At 38.1% G+C, this 22,782-nt stretch overlaps 2 protein-coding genes across 5 annotated transcripts in view; one reads left to right on the top strand and one right to left on the bottom strand.

Moving 5' to 3' along the window:
* Nucleotides 1-1,213, bottom strand: part of nnt (nicotinamide nucleotide transhydrogenase) — a 29,058-nt gene extending 27,845 nt beyond the window's left edge. The window contains exon 1 of one of the 2 annotated variants that reach the window (XM_008424050.3): nucleotides 1,079-1,213. The gene's annotated coding sequence lies outside the window, so the exon portion shown is untranslated. Of the gene's footprint in view, nucleotides 1-1,068 lie in introns of both variants that reach the window. The other variant, XM_008424051.3, reaches the window with a different exon arrangement.
* ccdc80l2 (coiled-coil domain containing 80 like 2) lies at nucleotides 1,120-22,653 on the top strand. 3 transcript variants are annotated; one of them, XM_008424054.2, is made up of 13 exons: nucleotides 1,120-1,210; nucleotides 5,331-5,894; nucleotides 5,971-6,059; nucleotides 7,324-7,497; nucleotides 7,599-7,750; nucleotides 8,766-9,077; nucleotides 9,483-9,720; nucleotides 9,800-9,956; nucleotides 20,115-20,251; nucleotides 20,608-20,759; nucleotides 21,014-21,117; nucleotides 21,700-21,780; nucleotides 21,916-22,653. In XM_008424054.2, exons 2-13 carry the CDS (start codon nucleotides 5,615-5,617, stop codon nucleotides 22,248-22,250), a joined length of 2,211 nt encoding a protein of 736 aa, XP_008422276.1. In that variant the 5' UTR covers nucleotides 1,120-1,210; nucleotides 5,331-5,614; the 3' UTR covers nucleotides 22,251-22,653. The 3 variants fall into 3 exon arrangements, with proteins under 3 accessions (XP_008422276.1, XP_017163416.1, XP_008422275.1); XM_017307927.2 differs by having other exon boundaries at nucleotides 1,167-1,184; XM_008424053.3 differs by lacking the exon at nucleotides 1,120-1,210 and having other exon boundaries at nucleotides 5,047-5,894.
* The last annotated feature ends 129 nt before the right edge of the window (nucleotides 22,654-22,782 follow it).

The following is a 22,782-nucleotide window of genomic DNA, read 5'->3' on the forward strand; positions in this document are numbered from 1 at the left end:
AGTTAGGTTTATTCTAGACGTGACTGGTTAGCAACAGGCTATAAACTTCTCTCTGCCTCTCTTTGACCTCAATAAAAAGGACAACTAAGTGTATATGCTAAACACACACGCACACAAAAAGCAAAATGTGGACACCATAATCAAAGTACAATGAACCGACATTACAACCTGTCCCAGCAGAAAAAGACAAGTTTGGGCAAAATGTATTCACTTGTTTTTTAACTACCTCTTTCAGAGCACTTATCAAGTAAAAGTGTCATTTGCCATCACCAGCTACTCAGTTATATTTGCTGCTAATACTTATAATGCTGCATCTTTATGGTGATTTACTGCAACAAGATTGGACTTTTTAATTTCATATCTATGTAGAAAATATATTATTGATCCAATATAGTATTAGGAATGCATAGATCAGGTTTTTCCTCTAACAGTTTCTCACTTCCATTGTGATCTGATTTACTGATTCTGACTGGATCCTAATTTATTTATTATAAGGACAAGAACAAATCAGATCTTGTAAAAATGTGAAAAGGAATTAAATAATTAAATAAAATTATAAAGATTTGACCATTTTGAAAAAGAGCATGTAGTATCATGTTTTCCATTCATGAATCTTGTACTTTTTCTGCAAACCTTTACAGAATAAGCAGTATAAATCTGGTTAGAGAGGTCTGGCTAACAGCTGCCCGTTCACCTCTAAATCCAGGGAAAGTAACAACTCATAATCAATGACTTCCCCGCAACAGCATTGTTTTCCAACAGTGTTATTCACAGAACCAGTGTGGATTTAATGTGCTTTAGTCAGCAATGGAGATCCTCTGTGCGACACATCCATGCTGACTCCACCGCTTTCTTTTTGTCCCCCCTCTCTCTCTCTCTCTGCAGAACAGAGGAGCTAACAAGAGCTAGCTAACCGGCTGGCGCGCTGAGAAGCGTAGAAAAAAAAAATCCCCATACTTTTATTGTAGAAGGCGATGAGTCAAAACAGGACCACTGCGCACTCAAATGTACCCGAAACTAAACAAATGCAAAGTGAAAAGTGGGACAAGTGAGGTTAACGACGAATACCTTCACTGACCTTTGCAGACAGTCCGGGATCCGTGCAGCACAGCCGACTTTCCGTCGACCCGGAAGGAGTCGGCGGATCAGCGGCTGCAGGGAAACATTGACGTGTTGGCACCGCGGTCAGTGACGGAGCGCAGAAAAAAATGTAAATAACCTGCCGTAGCTTGTGTATTTCAGTTCATTATGATTTAAGTGAAAATGTAATAATTGTGGAGGTTATTACATTTATTGAACGATGCGGAAAGCAAGTTCTGAGGCAAGATTTGACGTAAATGTAGACTGTAAAACGAAAACTCCACTACATAGATATAAACAAATAGGCAATTATTAAGAAACTCCCCAATGAACGCATTAGTCAAAATACTCCCAAGTCAAATATTGCAGGTCATTTAAAAATTAATTGTACTGAGGGTGCACGTCCATATCCTTCCACGGTGTGTCGCTTTATAGCCCAAACTGTGAAGGACATTTGTTCCGCGTTCTGGGCGAGCCATCGTTTCAGTTCATATTATATTTATAAGGAGATGAAAGACAAAACAAATGTGAAAAATTATTCTTAGGCTTAATGCAAATGATAATTTCATTTATTAAGGGGGAAAGACGCCGCACAAACCAACCTGGCATCGCATGTTACATGTATCCCTAAAGCAAACTGGCTGTGTCATACTTGGCAGAAACAACTTACTTCAAGCAACTTGCAAAGAATGTTTTAATCACTATGGAGAGATATCAGTTCTCTCTACGTTGGAAAATTGTTTTATCCAGGCTAAACTGAAGAGACTTTGATCACAAATTACCTTTTAAAGATCACATCACAGCATCTTGTTTAGATTTAAAGTCCAGACTTTGACTAGGCCACTCTAAAATATTTTTGTTAGGTTTTTGAGGCATTCAGAGGTTGGCCTGCTGTTGAGTTTCTTTCAGATCATAGTTCTGCTACATAAGACATCACGGTACTATCAATCTTGCCAGTCATCCACACCCTGTATCTTCATGATCAACTGCATGAAGATACATCACTCCACAAGAAAAGGCAAACCCTCTGAGTTTAATTTTGTACTTATAGACAAACAAAATAATCATTAACCATCAACAATCACAAATTAGGCTAAACATTTTCTATTCCTTTAGTCAGTTGCTAATAGTGGCACACTTTGAGACAACACGTTCCAATAGTGAGGTTCAGTATCTCAAATGGTTTGTTGCTAAAACGTATTATGGGACAAAACACATTTTTCAAAATGCCATATTGTATAAAGCACAAACTGAAACTAAATGCAAGGTTTCATTAATGTTTCTGATGTTTAAAATAATTTTGTAAACAAAAATAAAACAAAAATTTTCAGGAAGTGTTTTTGGAAAACACATTTATTCTAAGTTTCATGGGGATGACATCCCAATGATAGGATATTTTTATCAGTGCGTTGCAAAATGTTCTGTTCCAATAAATGAAATACTAAGTGGGTGGTATAAAGATCAATGCGCTATGTTCTGAAATAATTTTCTTTCCTTTTTGGAAACTTCTTTGTCATTTTTAGGAAGATTTTAATAGTTCAAGCCCACATCACATTTCATTTGACCCTTTCTTTGGACTCAGACACAATAAATGTGCCTGAGATAAGGCGTTCCTGCTGTTTCTATCTGTCTGTTTTTTGTGTACTGCTGTCTGGTCCCTCATATGCAAAATAGCCCTGGTTTAATAACTATATGCTGCACACATTGGTTTGTGTTTGAGCTCTGGCACATTTAAAACTCGCAGGACAGAACAGAACTGCACTAACTGTGTTCATCTACTTACACATGTTCATCTGGTTCTCTTTATCAGGCGCTGAGGGAAGAATGCATAGTTTCTTTTCTTGCGTCTTGTTCTAGCGTTGCACCCGCAGATAGCCTCTAAACAAATTGTCTTTGTTTGCTTTTTTTCAGTTAGAAACTGTAAAAAAATTAACAGATTGAGACACCGCTTTGAGCTTAAGGGGCAACCGGAAGAACATAGTTACCAACTTTTGCAACCTAGCACTCAATGATATTTTGGTCCAAGCACATCTTGTAACTGCTTCAAATAACTCCAAACTGAAATGAACAAAATAAGCCCGTGTGTATTTATAAATAATTACATTTTACAAAGGAGAACTAGTACATCATTAGCATTTTTTGCTTAGCAAGAATAAATATTCGACCAGACGATCAGCAAATCACTCCTTAGAGTTTCCACAGTCAGTTAAACATCCTTTGACTCGACGTCTATTTTTCGCTTCGGCTCTGATAAGCTCAATAACACCCAGAGCGAGTGAGGTTAAACAAGAATAGTAGTTGTGTTGCAATCTGAAAGATGTTGGTTCTTTCCAGTCACTATCTACTGCAGTGTTTCCCGACCCTGGTCCTCAAGCAGGGAAACATCTGGATGTTTCAGATGTTTCCCTGCTTCTTCAACACATGTAGATGATTGCAATTCAGCTTGTTAATCAATTGGAATCATGTGTGCCGAAGCAGGGAAATGCCAAATACATGCAGGCCAGCGTGCCTTGAGGACCAGAGTTGGAAAAACACTGATCTACTGCATGGTTTTCAAATAAGTATGGCGACACAGTTGTCAGGAGGAAATGGGGCACCTGTTCATCAATCTGCTTTTTTTTTTTTTTGAAACTGTAGTGTTTTTTGTGTTTTTATACAAAAAGACACGAAACTTGTGCAACATAATTTCATTCTGCATTGAGTCTTTGAGGTGGTGCTGAATTACGATAAAGTAAATCTTGAATCTTGAAGGCCAAGTTCTGTGTCGGTCAGTATGTAAACATTTCAAGAACTTTCAGCTGTGTTGCTGGCTTGTGCTGAGTTTCGTTGCTTTAAGCTTTTTTTGCATAGTTATTACCTTTAGGCAATGAAATTAATATGTACTCATACAAAGAGTAATTGAATTTACTTTTCTGGAAAATATAAAAATGAATAGTTAAAGAAAAATCACAGATACAAAATACAGATTAAAACCACAATGCATCACATAAACACAAAAACAAAATGTACAATTTGCTTTTTAGATGCAACTCAGGTCAAACTAAATATGTCTCCTGATTTTATGGTGTATTATCGAGTACTCTATGATATCTTTGCATTTGACCTGGTCTCTTAAGATGTTTGGTGATGCACATATATGAGGTTAAGCATTATGGGGTGCAACTGTGAAATAATTGTTTGCTTTGTTTTTGAACTAATTCTTAAAGACTAATTTGGCTTTGCAGAAGTTTTTGTTTCAAAGTCAGCATGTTTTATCCAGCTTGAACTTTTCTCTGATTCGCCATCTGTTCTCATCTTTGAGTGTATTTATGGGTTTACTGTCATTTCCCTTTCTGTCACCATTTTTGGACATCTGGCTGAAGAGTCAACTTCCCGCTTCTTTTCTACCACAGGTCACTTTTGTAAGCTTCCTTTCTCAGTTGCTTTCCTCTATTAAACAAGACAACCAGCACGTTATCTTTTCTAATTAAAATCCCTAAACACCCTTAAAATCCCTAAACACGTCAAACAAGTGTTTAGGGATAAAAGTGATGCAACAAGTTGCATCACTTTTATCTTTCACAAGATAAGTGATACTAATTTTTTAATCTAATATTTTCCTAGCTCCCCATCTGTTTTCGGGAAACACGCTGCATGTGACGATCTGTTCTCTTGATTAAAGGTGTCGCAGCCTGGTTCCCTTCACTCTGACCAACTTTCTAACTTAAGTTGTGTAACCATAAGCTTCTTTGACATATACAAGTTCAAGTTTATTTGGATATTCAGCAATGTAGTTCAAAGTGCTTTCAAAGACCTTGAAACTGGGTAGATGTGCTGCATTTTCCTGGTTTTGGTGAGAACGCCAGCAGCAGCGTTCTGAATCAGTGTTGAGTGCAAATGTGCACATGTGCTTTTATTGAAGCACTGGTTAGAGTGCATCTACATTTACGACGATTGTTGGGTTGCCAATAAACAAAAAAGTATCTTGTTCAGACGCAGATAATGTGTGTGCATGCATGAACATAAGAGTGAGAGAGAGGAAGCGAGGCAGTGAGAGAATTTTTTCTTTCTACTCCTCATGAAAAGTCTTTGAAGTTGCAGAAAATTCCAGGAGTTTCCTGTTAACAAGCCTGGGCTATAATGTGAACCAGGAGTCTGTCTGTGAATGAGAATCAGTCTCTTTGCTGGCGAGAGGAGTTGGGATCCCAGCAGTCTTTGCTGTCCTTTCCAGATTCCACATTTGATTCGCTTCTCTGTCTTTCCTTTTTCAGAACGCAAAGTTTTGCAATGCTCAGAGGGGCTTTGAGGTTCGGGATGCAAAGTTTGGAAACTTATTAACTCAAGGTTTTTGTGAATTGTCTTTCTTTTTAAATCATTTGTGTGACTGGGAGGTCCTTCCACTGTGTTTTGGATGCTGCTCTGTTTTCCGAGAGCGAGCGGTGGAGAAGGCAACATAAGAACCGCAGATATTTTTTTTTCATCCCAGATGACATTTTACAAGCAGCAGCGGTGCTCTGACACATGATCAAACTCGCTTTCAGCCATATCAGTAAAGATGTTGCATTTGTGTACTTCACACCACCTTGTGTCGCTACTTGCTTTGTGGAGCCTCAGCTGCACAGGTTTGATCACAGCCTGGCCAGGCATTCCTGGAAGTAAGCCAAAGGCTGATTTGGACCCAAATGTGAGAGACTGGGGGGATTACTCAGATCTCCCAGCTGGAATTGAACACGGACTTGGACTAGAAGAGGACAGAGAACATGAAGAAAACAGAGGAGTCAGGGAACCATCATCCAACTTGGCTCCTGAGCTGGATTTCCTGGCTGACTTTGCAGGCAGGAGAAGCAAACTAATCAGCTGATGCATCCATTTGCCTATTTACACTTTATTAAACTCCAATGTTCCCTCCAGGTAAGAAGCGGCTGTGGGTGATAACTGCTCCATCACACAATGATAACTACCTACGGATGATGGAAAAACAGCTTGAAGACATGGAGCAGGTAATTTGCTGATGTGTTCATTATACCGGGGTTTTCAAACTGTGGTATAAGTGATACTTCTGGTGCTTGAGTGATGTTGTAAAAATCTCACAAGTTAAATCCAGCTGTAAACTGAAACATAATATACAGCGGTGTGAAAAGAGGCTTGATCCCCTACAGGTTTCTTCTTTCTTGTTAGACCGGGAAAAAAATTATGATATTATAAACTGACTAAAAGCAAAATGCAATATTGAAATGATGGCTTAAAGTGTTTAAAGAGGTACAAAAAAAAAAAAAAGAACAGCTAAATAAACTGACTGCCCCCCTTTTAAATCATGAATTAAGTTTGATTAACAAAAGCACAAACAGCTAAATAAAATCTGTTGTTTAGGGAGAGTTTTTTGAACATGTCTTCCTCAAAATAAAAATACAGTGGACAATATTTTGAGAACTCCTGGAAATTAACTGAACTGGATGATGGTGAAACAGGAGTTACTGATGATTGCCTGTCTTGTATTCTATTCAATAGTCTGTAACTTGCTGTAACTTGGATCAGGGAAACCAGCAGAAAATGGTTCCTGTTGTGAGCTAGAGAACTAATCGAAATTGCTTGGTTTTCTGCATAGTGACCATTCTAAATGTCCAAAATACATTCATTTGGACTTTTTTTTTTGTTGACATTTTCAGTCTTCTTACTGAATTATTTATACAGCTTTTGCTGAAACCGTCTCTTGTTTCTTCATATTGTTCTTCTAAGGAGGAGGTCCTTCTCATAATATTTTCAAGAGATCTTGTACCATTTTTCTTCAAAGCATCATGAAGCCTGTGAACATAGTTTCATGGACACAAGTTACACCTTATTTGCCTTATTTATGTAATTCATTTAAAATCAATAATGTGATCTGCCGTTGACGGTCAACTAAAGAATGATGCTTCGCTCAGCTCCTGTGTGGGGCGCTTTCTGTATTTTTACAAACACGATACTAAGACGCTGTTCATTTCCTTGAGTTAGTTTTTCATAAAGGCCTGACACATCTGCTCTAGTACTCCAGCATTCCTCTTTTTTTTTTCTTTTACAACAGACTGCACATCTGCTGCCTTCAAAGACTAGAGAGAAAATAAGTGAAAGCAAAGCAAAGCTCCCAGGGCATATTTTGACTTCAGAAAGCCTCAAGAACTACTTATCAAAGAAACTTTAAAAATGAATTCTTTGAACATAAATGATAAGAGTGAATGAAAACCTTTCAAACAGCTTTTGCCTGTTTTTCTCCTGTGTTGTTTTCAGAAAGGGCTGAACTGCCGTTTAGCAGAAAGAGACACTTTCATCATAACCATCATCCAGAATGCCATGATGGAAGGTCGCATCCAGAAAACAACTTTTCAAGGAGATACAACGGTGGAGAACCTGGATCCTGACACTGTCACCAAACTGCTTCATTACCTGGAGCTTTCCAGCCAAGTAAAACTTCCAACACACCGTCTTTTTGCTGTTTTTTCTTCTGTATCAGTTTCACTTGCCTCTAGCTTACTGTAAGTTGTGCTTTATGTGAAACATTTCAGGAGCAAACCTTCACCATGCTGATTATGAAGAAGAACCTCCAGGTCAGCGAACGTTTTCCTTATCCAGTCCGTGTTGAGGCAATTTTGGAGCTCATTGATCAGTTCCCAGTGAGGAAACTGGAGAAGATGACCAGAAAAGGATCAAACTTAAGGTTTTGTCAGTGGACAACACTGGTTTAGTGAGAAATTTAAAATCTGTTGAAGGTTTTATAAATCAGACATAAAAATATGTCATGCATATGTCATGACGAATTGGTGCTATTGTAGCAAAGCTTAGTAGAGACGTTTAAGCATCACAACAAGTCAAGAAAGTTTCTTTTGACCAGCTGCTGTAAAAAGATGATCTCAGTGCTTTTTCTTTTATAAACTGTTAACATGTTAAGAATTATAACTGGAGACTATTTTGCATGGTAGAAACACAAATAAAGACAAAAACCCACTAAAGACAAAATACATGACTTAAAGAATGAAAATCAAAAATGTCTACAAGCTAATTAAAAAATGTAATTAACTATATAGATACTAAAATAATAAGAATTGGGAACATTTGCATTGATAATATATCACACAGATGACAGATGGTTATGTAATATAATTATATATAATATCACTTTACTATCTAATTATTTTAATGAATTGTATGTGTCAACTTAACTTTAGTCAAAATATTTTATGGCTCAGTGCATCACAGGAATTGTGAACTACTAAAAGTATTGAAGCAATAAGACTTATGATGATTAATTTATAAAATTGCTCACTTATTAGCAATATAAACATAAATCAGTGTAAATGTCTCCATCCTTCCATTTTAGCCAATAACATGGCATTGTTACTTTGTAATAACTTTCTATTCCTATGCTTTTAGAAAGATTAGAAAAATTCATAAAATATTTATAATAATTTTAAAATACACTGCAGTTTTGTGAATTTCTTTTCAGTTTCTTACTGAATTGAATTATGAACAATGGGCATGCTTATTTATTTGTCGTTGTAAAAAATTAATATTAAATATTAATATTAATTTATTAAAATTAGTTTTGTAATTCTAAATTATTTTGCTTGTAATTACTCTATAAAAATAAACTTCTATACATTTCTTTGATCAATCAACCGTTTAGTCATCTGTGACATCTCATTTTTATATTTCTAACTATGATTTTGTCGTAGGTGCAAAACCGCAAAAAAGAAGGTTGTAATGAAAAGAAAAAAGAAGATGATGAAGAAGATGGTGCTGAGCCCCCAGAGAGAGGGAGACGTGACTTCAGTCGTGGCTTCACAAAGACAACCCCTGGACAAAAAGGCTGCGCTGAGGAGTAAGATTCAGGATATACTCAACGGCAGGTCGAGGTTTGTGATTCGTAAGACGCCTGCAGGATCCGCAGGAGGAAAGGCGCCAAACAGCGATAACTTGGAAACCTCCAAAGTGTCCAGTGGAGTCCAGTCTGTTCCACAAACTGATGAGAAAGTGGAGAAAGACAAGTAATGTTTGTTCAGTTTTCATGATTTTCTAAGAAGTGAACATTAAAATGCTAGATCCCTGCCAGCATTACTAGGTGGGCCCCATGTGGGGAAAGGAGGTCTGATATATGGGTCCCATATGGGTTTGTCCGCGGGTTCCACGATGGCCCCACATGGGTTTACCCATGTAGGGCCTCAGCCTACATGGGCCCTAAATGGACAAACCCATGTGGGCCCACCACCATGTAGGGCCCATGTGGGCTGTGGCCCTACATGGGCAAACCCATGTGGGGCCATCGTGGAACCCGCGGACAAACCCATATGGGGCCCATCTGGTCTGCCCTCCTATTCCCCAAATGGGGCCCACCTAGCCATGCTGGCAGGGATGCGCATGCCTTTGGTAGAGTTTTTCTCTTGTCTTTACAGGCCTCCTTCTTCCACTGATAAAGGAAAGAAAAACAATGGAGGACAAAACACCAAAAACAAAGAACCAAATATAAAGACGGAGACAGAGAAGAAACAAGGCACAAAGAAAAAGGGCAAAGGGAAGAAAGGAAAGAAAGGAAAGGGACGAGGGAAAAAATCCAGCAGAGAAGTGAGTGAAGAGGATAAAACAGCCCTGAGAATATTTTTGGACAGTATCCGAGGGTCCAGAAGGCTGATGGTGAGAAACTTGCATTAGAACAATTTCGCCCTTTTATTTGAACCGTTTGCCAACAAATGTTTCTGTTTTTGGTCACCAGCTGATATCGACGCCCAGCAGGGACACAACTCTGTACATCCAGCAGACCGAGGAGAACAACAAGCAGCACTGCGAACTCGCCATCAGGAAGATAACCGTGGCGACCATGGTGGGAGAAGGAAGTGACGCCACGATCTCTGTGCAGCACCAGCAGCTCGGTAGGGAAAATATTCTGAACATTTGCTTTTAAATCATTTGGTTATAGTTCCTTTTAACTCAAGTTCTCTGAAGATATTTTGAAGATGTGAAAAACCCCTGCCATTAATAACTTCAGTTAACAGGGGAGTGTTGTATATGTTTTAGAAAACCATGACATGGAGGAACTATGGTGTTTCTATACAGCACTAACAAAGAGTGCCTTTACCATCTGTTACGGCGTCTTTAGCCCAAAATAGTGAAAGTTAATTTTAATTTAGAGTAGAAACATTCACTGTTTGCTGGGAAAAACAACACTCAATTTATCGAGCTAATATATGTATTTATCAAAAGACTTTTGTCAGAGCTGCTTTAAAATGAGCTCAATTTAAAATTCTACCAGGATACTAAAGATCAGTCCAGCAGTAATCCAGATGGCACTGTTCATCTCCAGTGGTGGTCTTAAGTACAATTTTCGTGTATCTGTACTTTACTTAAGTAGATTTAATAATGGGTACTTTCTACTTTTACTCCACTACATTTTACAGTAAGTATCTGTACTTTCTACTTCACTACATTTCTACAAAGTGTCGCGTTACTCGTTACATCCAAGTCGCGTTGAGCTTTTTTTCCGTTAAAATGTGAAGTTCAGGGATTTAAGGTGGCGCCGTAAAATCCAAGCAATAACGTGACTTAGTGTCTGTTGTCACCCATCGGCTCCACCTTTACTCGCACGCGGAGCTCTAACACATGCGCAGTGGTTTCCTCTGAGCGTCAGTAATATAATAGCGCTGCATAAGTCATAAGATATGGCGACATGTAAAATCAGCAGCGCTTCGCTTTCACAGACAGTGGGGACTTCGTCCAATTTTTAACGTCACTTGGAAGGAAAGCTTAAAGAAAGGTAAGCTCCGTGGACGTGATGCTAGCAAAGCTAGCTGTATTTACTGAAACACATGTTGCATCTGCGATGAAAAAAAGTTGTCACTCATGCGCTAAATTATTGTGTGGAGGTGTTGGCTGAGGTGTTGCATATATGGGACAACGCTGTGACCAAAGTGCAATATAGAAATATGACATTCAGGAACGATCCGATTCTTCTGGACGGATCTTGACCAAGTCCTATAGTACTGAAGCCTCACTGAGAGCCGTTCTTTGTTCTTGTAATGCTCTGTGTACACTGCAGTAGCTATTTTATTTCATTAAAATATCTTTATATTTAATTGGCGAATAAATAAAACAAGAACGTAAGAACACAGAACATGCTCATTGCTCTTTGTTTTCGTCACCTGTCATGGTGGCAGACGTTGCAGCAGGAGGGAGGATGAGAACAGACACGGTGCTCCTCCTGCTTGGTTACTTGTTGCTTATTGGGCCTTGGACAGTGTTCATAGTTGAGCGTTGTTAATTGCTATGTTTAATGGTGCAATTTCTGACATTGGCAATATGGGCAACCACCCAGGGTGTTATTTTTTTTAGGGATGGCAGGAGACCTCTGTGTATTGTGGCACAGAGATGAAAGCAAAACAGAATGAAGAAGAGTTTGAATTGTCACTGGTTAAATTTATTTCAGCTCTAAGTATTTAATATCTAGGTGTTTTTATGGGAAAGTGAATCTTTCAGATCAATTTGAGAAGCAATTTTGATAGGTGCACTTAATTTTATTGTCATGTAGCATGGGGTGCTGGTTTTGATTTGGTCTTGGGTTCGGTGGTCTAGACTACAACTCTGCTATGTGGCTCCTTGGTTCCAGGTCCTCCTCTGCCAGTTGGATTTCTTTCAAAATAAATGTGTGGCAAAAAAAGTGAAGTTCATGCTATGTTAGGACAGGAGATGTTTCCATCCCTGAAATTATGATGCATAGAATCACATATCTAAGTCTAAACTATGTTACAGAGTAAACTCAATAAAAACATGCTTTATCTGTGGCATTGTTCATTAAAATGGCACATTACTGATGTATTAAAATTAAATACGATTGGTACACTTAATGATATTAGTGATTAGGCAATGCATTCAGCAAGTACTTTTACTTTTAATACTTAAGTATTTTTAAAAGCCAGTACTTTTTTACTTTTACTTAAGTAAAATGTTAATGTGGTACTTTGACTTTTACTTAAGTACATTTTTGACTGTGTATTTGTACTTTTACTTAAGTAAATTTTTTGAGTACTTTCTCCACCACTGTATTCAAGTGTATATTCTTGCATATATTTAGGAAGATATTTAGTAATAATAATATTTATAATAACAGTGATTTTCTATGAATATAACCGAAAGACACAACAAAGAAGAAAAACAAAAACAAACAAAAAAAAAACAATAAAACCTGATGACACCCAAGCGTTTTTTATATTTTAAGTCCATTCGTGAATCCAAGGTGATTAATGGTCCATCAATCAATAATCCAACTGTTTTTAGTCCATGATCCAAGGCATTAGATCCAAAATAAAGTAGTTTGGTTCATTTAAGTCCTACCGCAAAGCTGCGGTGATCCTGTAGCTCGCCATCCTGGGTTGACACAAGGGGTGGAAAAAAAACCTGACCTAAACAAGGTCATAAATAAAAATAAAACAAATTAACTTTCACATTTAAACAGGGTTAAACTGTTATCCAAATTAACCAAACATTCAATAATTACAAAAAAAAGCTATATTCCATCAAGTATTTCTCAGGAATCTTTCAAATGAATTTCAAGTTAAAGATTGCGATCAAGTTTACAGATCAAATTAAAGTGCACTTTCAAATTGTATCTAAGTTTAATTGACAGAGTCAATTAAACTTGACTCTGTCAATTAAACTTGTCAATTAAACTTAATTGACTTTCATATCCTTTCATTAAACAATTGTTTTTCTCTTTTAGTTTGTTGCTCAACTCCCAGGAAATTAAGCAAGCCCAGAGTTCTATAGGCCGTCTACAAAAATCAATGAAAAGTAACTAAAACTATCCTAAAAGGACAAATCTACAAAAATCAAAAGGCCTGTTTAACATTTTAAGGTTATATCATCTACTCGGCCACAAAATTAACAAAAAGAAAATGACCTTTTAATTAATAAGACCATTTTTTTAATAACTAATACACAAATTGAGTGGGCGTGTCGCCACTGCATTTCTCACCTCAACGACTCACCGTCGAGCGGTCGACAGAAAACACCCAATTTAATCGTTCGGCCATGTTAATAAGGCTCGATCCAGTCTTATTCTTCCATATGTTTAGAAGATGAGCAGCTAGCCACAGCGACAGCAGCCACAGCAATTGAGATCTGTCAGTTTGACCCGCCAAAATAAATGACTAGGAGAGGGCAACAAAACACAACTAAACGGACAGAACAACATTAACTGGTCCTGCAATCAGAGAAGCTAAATGTTTTGGGTGGACTGTCACTTTATGCTGCGGTGCTAAGAGTAAACAGGAGATCTCACAGAGGGGCGATTCATAAACACACAGTGAAGAGGCTGAGAGGTTAGAGAATGAGAAAAGGTACAAAAATAAATAAAGAAGGTGAGATTAATTAATTAATTGGCTGATCTGCTTGGTGCATCATCCTTGTCACTGATTCAAATGTAAAAAAAAATCTAATTGTTAGATGTTAAATATTTTCCTTATGAACAAAACAAGCAATTAAGGCAAAATATGATCTGTTTAAGGGGATCCTCCTCACTGACGGTTCAAAATAGATCCAGCAGAGGCTTAGAGACAGTTTCTAAATGTGACTGATGTGTTTAACTTCTGGAAAAATATTCTATAAAACACTTGTACTAATTTGTTTGATTTTTACACGTATGTATGAGTTGAAAAACAGGACAAATACAAAACTTAAATTTATGCACATTTATTGACTTACATTCACGGATTTAAATGTCTACCATGCATTTTTTTATTGACAGTAGTCCCACCTTACACATAACTCTGTGTTTCCATAGCAACTAAAACAAACAAAAACCTGTCACAGATTGTTTGACATCATCATGCTACCAATGTTCTCATCTATGATGTCATAAAGGTTCAAAAGATTATTATTATCATTTGGAATACAAGAATTTTCAGTTTGCTCTCCAGCTGCCTTAGGATCCACGTAAAGAGAATTTCACACCATTTCAACTTAAAAATGATGCTATCGATCGGTTGGGGCCTGGGCTACTTAGCCTCTAAAGGAGTGGAGAAACTTCTTGGTCATCATAAAGAAGAAGTTGCCGAAGACCGAGACGAGGATATCAGGTGGAGATATTTTGGGTTTGAGGAGTTAATTCCAGAGGACCAAAGCCACACGGACGTTTCCGCCAACATCACCAGCGCCATTTCAGGTGTCGTGACAAGATTGACAAGTTTCACCCCTGAAGACGCCGTGGCTTTGGAGACCATCTGTGCAATGAATTGGGACACTTGCTCTGAGGACACAGATGAAGAAAAAGATGACATGGACGCTTCCACCAACCGTGTCAGTGCCGCTTCAGGGGTATTGACACCTTTACCTGATTTTACCCCTGAAGACACCGTGGATCTTGCCACGGTGTCCAGATGTGAACTGGACTTAGAAACATGCCCTGAGGATGCAGATGAAGACCAAAGTGACATGGACGCTTCTGCCAGCCTTGTTAGTGGCACTTCAGGTGTCTTGACAAGTTTGGAATCTTTTACTGATGAAGCTCCTGTGGCTTTGGAAAACATCTGTGGACTCCATTTGGAAACTTGTCCAGGGGACGCAGACACTGATGTCTGTACAAGTGTCGATGTTCCCCTTGACGAAATGGACCTGGCCGTTGAAACGAGCTGTGACGGCCAGGAAGATGCGATAAATTTAGAACCAGTCTATGAGGATCCATTGGTAGAAGAGGCGTCTTCTGTTGATGGAAACTCAGAAGACGGAGTTCAGAATTACGCAGACCATTTTGATGGCATGGACGCTGCAGATACGGACGTCGCCTCAAAGGAAATCCCTTCTTCTGACACAGCTGCTGATAATGTTGTGGCACATTTTGAAGAAGTTTCTGAGCATTCTTCAGAAAAACCATCTTCTTCAGAAATTCTCACAGAAGATGACATTGAATTCTTCAAAAATTATTACAGGAGGGTGGTTTCCTCTAGGAGATCATCCATCCGGGGATATTTAAATTTGGAGAATTACGTGCCACCTTTAGAGAGAATTCTGAGTGTTCAACCTCAGAAGAAATGGATTCTGAAGAAAGCTCAGAACATGTTCAGATTGAGCCACAACATCATGAAAGCAATGATGTTGAAGAAGTGGATGTTTCTTTTGAGGACGTCCCTTCTGAAAGCAGAAATGCCGGAAATTTAAGGTCACGAGTTTCCGAGTGGCTTCGCCAGCAGGGCAGTAGGTTGGCTAATCTGCTACCAAGGAGAAAAGCCAACAAGTAACAGTTCGCATTGGGCACCTTTTGTGGAGCTGTTGGAGGGGTGCTGGAGAGTGTCCCTCCAAGAGACTTCCTCTTTCTGCTGGGGGATTTCAACACTCACATGGGCACTCACAGTGAGACCTGGAGGCTTGTGGTTGAGAGGATCGGCCACCCTGATCTAAACCCGAGTAGTGTACTGTTATGTGACTTCTGTGCTCGTCATGGACTGTCCATAATGTACACCTTGTTCAAGCATACGGGTGTCCATTTGTGCTCATAGCACAAGGACACCATGGCCACATTTCTATGGTAGACTTTGTTGTTTCCCATCTGATCTGTGGCTGTATGTCTTGGACTCTTGGGTGAAGACAGGCAGAGCTGTCCACTGACCACTCCCTGGTTGGTATCCTCCCCAATCATCAGTCAACTTCCAGTCAAACCAGAGAGGCCCAAAAGTGTTGTGAGGATCCTGGCAGAGTCATCTGTGAAACAGAGCTTCAAATTTCACCTCTGGAAGAACTTGAACACATTTTGGAGAGAGTGGATAGAACATCGCCCCATTGTCAATGCGGCTTATCGGAGATGTGGCCACAAGATTTTCTGTGCCTGTTTTGGGGACAACCCTAAAATCAGCTCGTAGGCACCAGAAGGGAGGGATGCTCTCAAACCAAAGATAGAGAACTATCAGGTCTTTTTGGACTGACACCCTGGAAGCAGCTGATGGATACTGGCAGTCCAACTAGCATGCAGCTCGGGTGGTCGCTAAGGGAGGAACTCGGGTGTAGAGGAAGTTCCCAGAGCCCATGGAGAATGACTTGGACAGATCGTCAAAAATTGCGGTTTGTAGGTCATGAGGTTGACATAGTGGACCCATGACAAAAACACCAAGTCCAGGCAGCGCAGGTGAACAGCGACCGGAGGCGGCGGACTACGGCGAGAAGACTGCGGCGGACGGAGGAGAGAAGACTGCGGCGGCAGGAGGAGAGAAGACTGCGGCGGACGGAGGCGAGAAGACTGCGGCGGCAGGAGACGAGAAGACTGCGGCGGACGGAGGCGAGAAGACTGCGGCGGACGGAGGCGAGAAGACTGCGGCGGATGGAGGCGAGAAGACTGCAGTGGATCGAGGCGAGAAGACTGCGGGCAGACGGAGAGAAGACTGCGGCGGATGGAGGCGAGAAGACTGCGGCGGATGGAGGCGAGAAGACTGCAGCGGATCGAGGCGAGAAGACTGCGGCAGACGGAGAGAAGACTGCGGCGGATGGAGGCGAGAAGACTGCGGCGGACGGAGGCGAGAAGACTGCGGCGGCAGGAGACGAGAAGACTGCGGCGGACGGAGGCGCGAAGACTGCGGCGGACGGAGAGAAGACTGCGGCGGACGGAGGCAAGAAGACTGCGGCGGACGGAGAGAAGACTGCGGCGGACGGAGGCAAGAAGACTGCGGCGGACGGAGAGAAGACTGCGGCGGACGGAGGCGCGAAGACTGCGGCGGACGGAGAGAAGACTGCGGCGGACGGAGGCGCGAAGACTGCGGCGGACGGAGGCGCGAAGACTGCGGCGGACGGAGAGAAGACTGCGGCGGACGGAGGCGCGAAGACTGCGGCGGACGGAGAGAGGACTGCGGCGGACGGAGGCGCGAAGACTGCGGCGGACGGAGAGAAGACTGCGGCGGACGGAGAGAAGACTGCGGCGGACGGAGGCGAGAAGACTGCGGTGGCAGTCTTCTCGCCTGCGGCGGCATGGCTGGTTCAGGAACCAGCCATGCCACCAGCTGTGCAGCCTGAGATATATATATATATATATATATATATATATATATATATATATATATATATATATATATAATTATTATAAATAATATATTTTATTATTTCTTTTATTTATATATTTATCTTTATATGGAGGACCAAAACTGACATAATAAAAATAATATATATATATTTATTTTATTTATATATTTATCTTTTATTATTTCTTTTATTTATATATTTATCTTTTATAATTATGTTGTATATTTTTTTAAATAAAAAATAAAAGCATAAATACATATTTTAATAAGAAATATATTCTTTATATATTTTATTTATATTTTATATGGAGGACCAAAACTGACATAATAAAAATAATATATATATATATATATATATATATATATATATATATATATATATATATATATATATATATATATATTATTTATATATTTATCTTTTATTATTTATTTTATTTATATATTTATCTTTTATAATTATGTTGTATATTTTTTAATAAAAAATAAAAGCATAAATACATATTTTAATAAGAAATATATTATTCTTTATATATTTTATTTATATTTTATATGGAGGACCAAAACTGACATAATAGAAATAATATATATATATTTTTTTTATTTATATATTTATCTTTTATTATTTCTTTTATTTATATATTTATCTTTTATAATTATGTTGTGTATATATATATTTTTATAAAAAATAAAAGCATAAATACATATTTTAATAAGAAATATATTATTCTTTATATATTTTATTTATATTTTATATGGAGGACCAAAACTGACATAATAGAAATAATATATATATATTTTTTTTTATTTATATATTTATCTTTTATTATTTCTTTTATTTATATATGTATCTTTTATAATTATGTTGTGTATATATATATTTTTTATAAAAAATAAAAGCATAAATACATATTTTAATAAGAAATATATTATTCTTTATATATTTTATTTATATATTTATATTTTATATGGAGGACCAAAACTGACATAATAGAAATAAAAGAAATATATATATATATATATATATATATATATATATATATATATATATATATATATATATATATATATATATATATATATATATATATATAATGTCAATTTTGGTCCTCCATATAGAATGGCTGGTGATGGAGAATGAGAGGGGATTGAAGCTGTGGAAGAAATAAAAGAATAAATATATAAAGAATAATATATTTCTTATCAAAAAAATATATATACACACACACACAACATAATAAAAGATAAATATATAAATAAAAGAATAAATATATATTTTGATAAGAAATAAAAGCATAAATGTATATTTCGTTTTTTTCTTTTTCTTACACACAAGTTTCCATCAAGATATTTTGCTTCGTCTTTTTTGCTTTTTTGAAGCAAAGAAAGACGAAGCAAAATATAAATTTTTCTTAAAACACAACAAAAAACAAACAAAAGCGCATGTTTAGCGGAAATAAAATATATACATTACTTGACGGAAACTCATGTGTAAAGAAAAGGAAAAACTAAATATATATTCTTTTATTTCTTATTAAAACATATATTTTTGCTCTTATTTCTGATTATGTCAGTTTTGGTCCTCCATACGCCTGACCCAACAGGTTTGGCTGATGCCATCACTGTTTGGGTCTTGCCTTGTGGCTCTATGCCTAATTTTTCCGTACATTTCCCATAAACTCAACTCTTTATCTCTGTGTGTGAGCTTTTACCTCCAAACTCATGTCCTGAATGCTGTGTGTCCAGGATTTCTTCACATCCTTCTCTGATTCTCGCAAACTTCTGGTTTTGTCTTTGAAGTTCACAAACATTATGTCAGGTTACTATGTTCTTCTCCTTAGCTGGGTTTGCTTGTAAATGCCTTGGTAGCCATAGCAACTTGGCTGAACTTCCTCTTTTAGCTTCCTTACAGTGAGTAGGGAAGTTTAAGGCAATCCTTTTGCCTGTTTCCTTCTCCCTGACTCTCTTCGCAGGAAGTCCTTCTCTGCCAAGGCCTCTTTCTATTTAAGGGCATCAAAATAAAAGCACTGCTTGCTGACCTCCTGTCAAAATAAGAGTTGAGCCCTTCACCTTTTCTCTGAGAGGCGAAACAACATCCTGGACACAGTGAAACATACGTATCCATACTTTGAGTCTTCCTGCCTCCCTGTCACTCCTTCACATCTCCCAACTCATATATGCATCATCTCTGACAGCTAGGGGAACTCAGGTAAAGTTGTGTCAAATACATCCCGAATGGGTAAACATTGCTTATTTGCATGTATATTCAAAGGACAGTGGATTCCCTGTGCTGTGCACAGTGTATGGACTCATGGAAAATATGGCCAAACACCACAGCCCTTCAACGTTTATCAAGGAATTCCTCTTGATCATATCTTGAAAAGTGAATATTTAAAACAGAGTTTGGGATATATCAGTACTTTGTTCTATTTGTGGCACAAAAAAAAGGCTTTTAATTCTCCCGCAGTCCTAGCTCGGTACTTGGAAAGAGCGAGGCAGATGTCACGGTTGGACGATGGGAAATGTGGCAGAGGTGGTGAGGCACAAGCACCGTCACTCAGGATTCAAACATTTAACCCAGCCACAGTCCCTCCTGGGACACAAGGTCCTTTGTTGTTTTACTTTGTACTAAAATACGTTCATCTTTGAGACCCTAAACCTATTTTCTTTGGCTTGACAGTAAAATCTGGCAGATATTTGCAAACCAATGTTTAGCTTTAGCTTAGCATTGGCTTGATTTTAGTTAACCTACAAAGAACAAATCATATTAAAAATAAAAGCAGTAGTCCAATAAATACGCTTTATAGCACATGTCTATGTTTAGTTTGAATCTTGTGATTAGAGTTTTAAAAATGACAGCTACTTTGAACTCAACACTTCAGTTTACATCTTTTGGAAGAACTCAACAGTGTCATGATTAACTATCAACAGAGTGACATGGTCTGTGGAGAAGATTTTAAGATGTTGTGTTGTGTGGATTTGGGACTTTCCGTTTCAGTGTTTGCCCGTGATATTTTGTCTTATCTATGTGTGTTTCAGAGTCTGAGCGTCCACTTAAGGATCAATCAGAGCAAGACTTTGACTCACGTCTGATCCCTCTGCTAAGAGCAGAGCTCGGCTTGTCCTCCTCCGATCTCTTCTCAATGACTGTCACAGATTACGACATCAAACCTAAAGTAGGAGAATGTCTCACTCAGCTTTGTGACTTCCTCTTTGGCAGTTATGTTTTCTTGTTTTCACAAATATTAACATCGAGGTGTGTTGAAATAATCTTAACCATCGACATTTGGGGCAAGGGTAAGATCAGGAATCTATAATGTTTGTATTTCTTTTATTTGTGTGAAAACCTTTAAGCTTATTAAAGTCTAAAATGCTTTACAGTTCAATTTTTTTCAATCTGTTTTTGGGATTTTGAATCATGTCACATTGAACAACACTAACATAAAAGTCAGTGTTAATGAAATTCAAATGAACTAAATAGGACTTTCTTGTTGCCTATTCTTGTTTCCTTCCACCCTCATCTTTGCTTCAGAGAGTCTTTGAGGCTCCTCCATCAAGCCCAGCTCTGTTCGAATACATTGACAACTTTCCCTCCAGGTACTCTGAGAAAGAGAAAGAAAGGAAAAGCCCTGCTGTTTGCTCCAAAGACATACAAGCACCCGAGGTTGAGAACTCGCTGCTCAGGTAGTCATTCAGTCATGCAAAGGATGCATCTGCAGAAGGATTTTTTTAAGTCTGCAGATGCAGTTTTAAATAGATTGCATAGATTTTGTTTTGCATTTATTTATTTTATACAATCTCATTATGAAAAATTTACTTTAATTTTAGTTTGATTATGTTTTGTTCCAAAGAAGATTAATAAATGCTATGAGTTGTACAAGTAGACCAGTGGATGTTATTGTCTAAATATAGCATTTTTTTTATTTATTTCTGTACAGATTTATGTCTAAGCGGAGGCTGCTACTGATTTCTGCTCCCTCAGAAGATGATTACTCTTTCCAGCAACAGATTTCTGCTCTTAGTGGTCAAGAGTGTCAACTGGGTAATAAAACAGAAATATTTTGGTTGAGTTCTGCCTTCACTTTGAGTGATTAGCAGTTGTGATTTTACCTATTTCAGGATCTTTCTGTGGAATGTAACTCCAAGTTAAATTAATAAATTCAGTTGGTCTATTTGTGGATTTCTTCACAGAGCACATCCAAGATATTTGAAATAAATTTACATTTATGATGTTGAAATACCTAGTTTAGTTGTAGGCCAGGTCCCTTTGGTTCCACAAAGTCCTGTGAACTTTACGTTTCAGGTTGGACATTGTGAAGGGATAAAGTGATGTGTAACACTGGACTTGCAGTTGCTTTAACTGTGTATCTACTATCTGAAGGCGACCTTCATAAAATATAAATGCAAAGAACGATTCAAATTTTTTTGCATACACAATTTATGCATATTCTGAGTTTTAACAATCTTCATTTCATTTCCAAAGCTCTACAAGTCTTTGATATGAATTTTTTGGCAGTTTGAAAAAGTAAAATGCTTTAAATATGAACCTTTAACAAACTACAAATGGATGGATGGATTATTAACCTCTTCAGTGCTAAATCTGAGATCTTCCTTCTCTTCATAGGTATCCGACACTTTGCTCTGTTGAAATTGACTGGAAACGGACAAAAAGCTTCAGGGACTGTTGAGCTATATCCTATAAATGGTAATAAATTCTAATTTTGCAGGACCATAAATAACATAAAAAAATTAACCGTACAAGCTAAAAGAAAAATTGTTGGTTCCTTATTTTATTACCATTTTTACCATAAAGGCTTTCACTCCATCCTTTTTCCTCCAGGTCGCAGTCAGAGTGAGGTGGAGCCATTATCTCGTGATGTGGTCAACAACCTGAGAGAACAGCTGAAAATCAGTAAGGACTACTTCAGCATGCTGGTTGTGGGGAAGGACAGCGATGTCAAGGCATGGTTCCCGTCACCGATGTGGTCCCTGGACAACATCTACGACCTGGTGGACTCTATGGAGCTTCGTATCCAGGAAGCAAACCTCCAGATGAGCGTGGGGATCCAGTGTCCCGAGGACGAAGGAAGAGGAGGCGGTGAAGCAGAACACTATCCTGGATATGATGAAGACAGAGCTGAAGAAACGTACTTATTTCACCAATCAGAGAACTAATGAGATTTCATTGAACCTAGAGGATTCATGAAAAGCATCATATATATTCCTAATAGATTATGATGGATAAAGCTATTTGTTTGATGAATATATGAGGACTCATGCCAAAAAGATTCACAACCTACAAGTACAAATAAACTTCTTCAGGTCTCATTAACAGCTTCATGAAACTATAACTGGACATGATAGAAATCACTGCAAAAAAATAAAAAATAAAATAAAGAATTGATTTGCAGGTAAATTGCAGGTAAATTATGAAGTTCCACAATAAGTAAAAAGAACAATTTACAATCTGCACACTCCAGGTAAATATGTAAGAAATTTTCAAATAAAAACTTGATACAGAAAAAGAAAATGAGTGTTTTGTTGACAAAATAAATGACAAACAGATTCTTGACCTCCATCTGGTACATGAAACTGTTTTTGCTCTGATTTTACCTGCTGTTTGCAGCAGGGGAGAGAGGGTGTACTCAAGGAAGAGGAGGGGGCTGTGATTTTTGGCAACACTTCTGTCCAATTCGTCTCAAGCACA

Source organism: Poecilia reticulata, chromosome 12 (assembly GCF_904066995.2).
Source record: "Poecilia reticulata chromosome 12, P_reticulata-male-v2, whole genome shotgun sequence".
Lineage (NCBI taxonomy): Eukaryota > Metazoa > Chordata > Actinopteri > Cyprinodontiformes > Poeciliidae > Poecilia > Poecilia reticulata.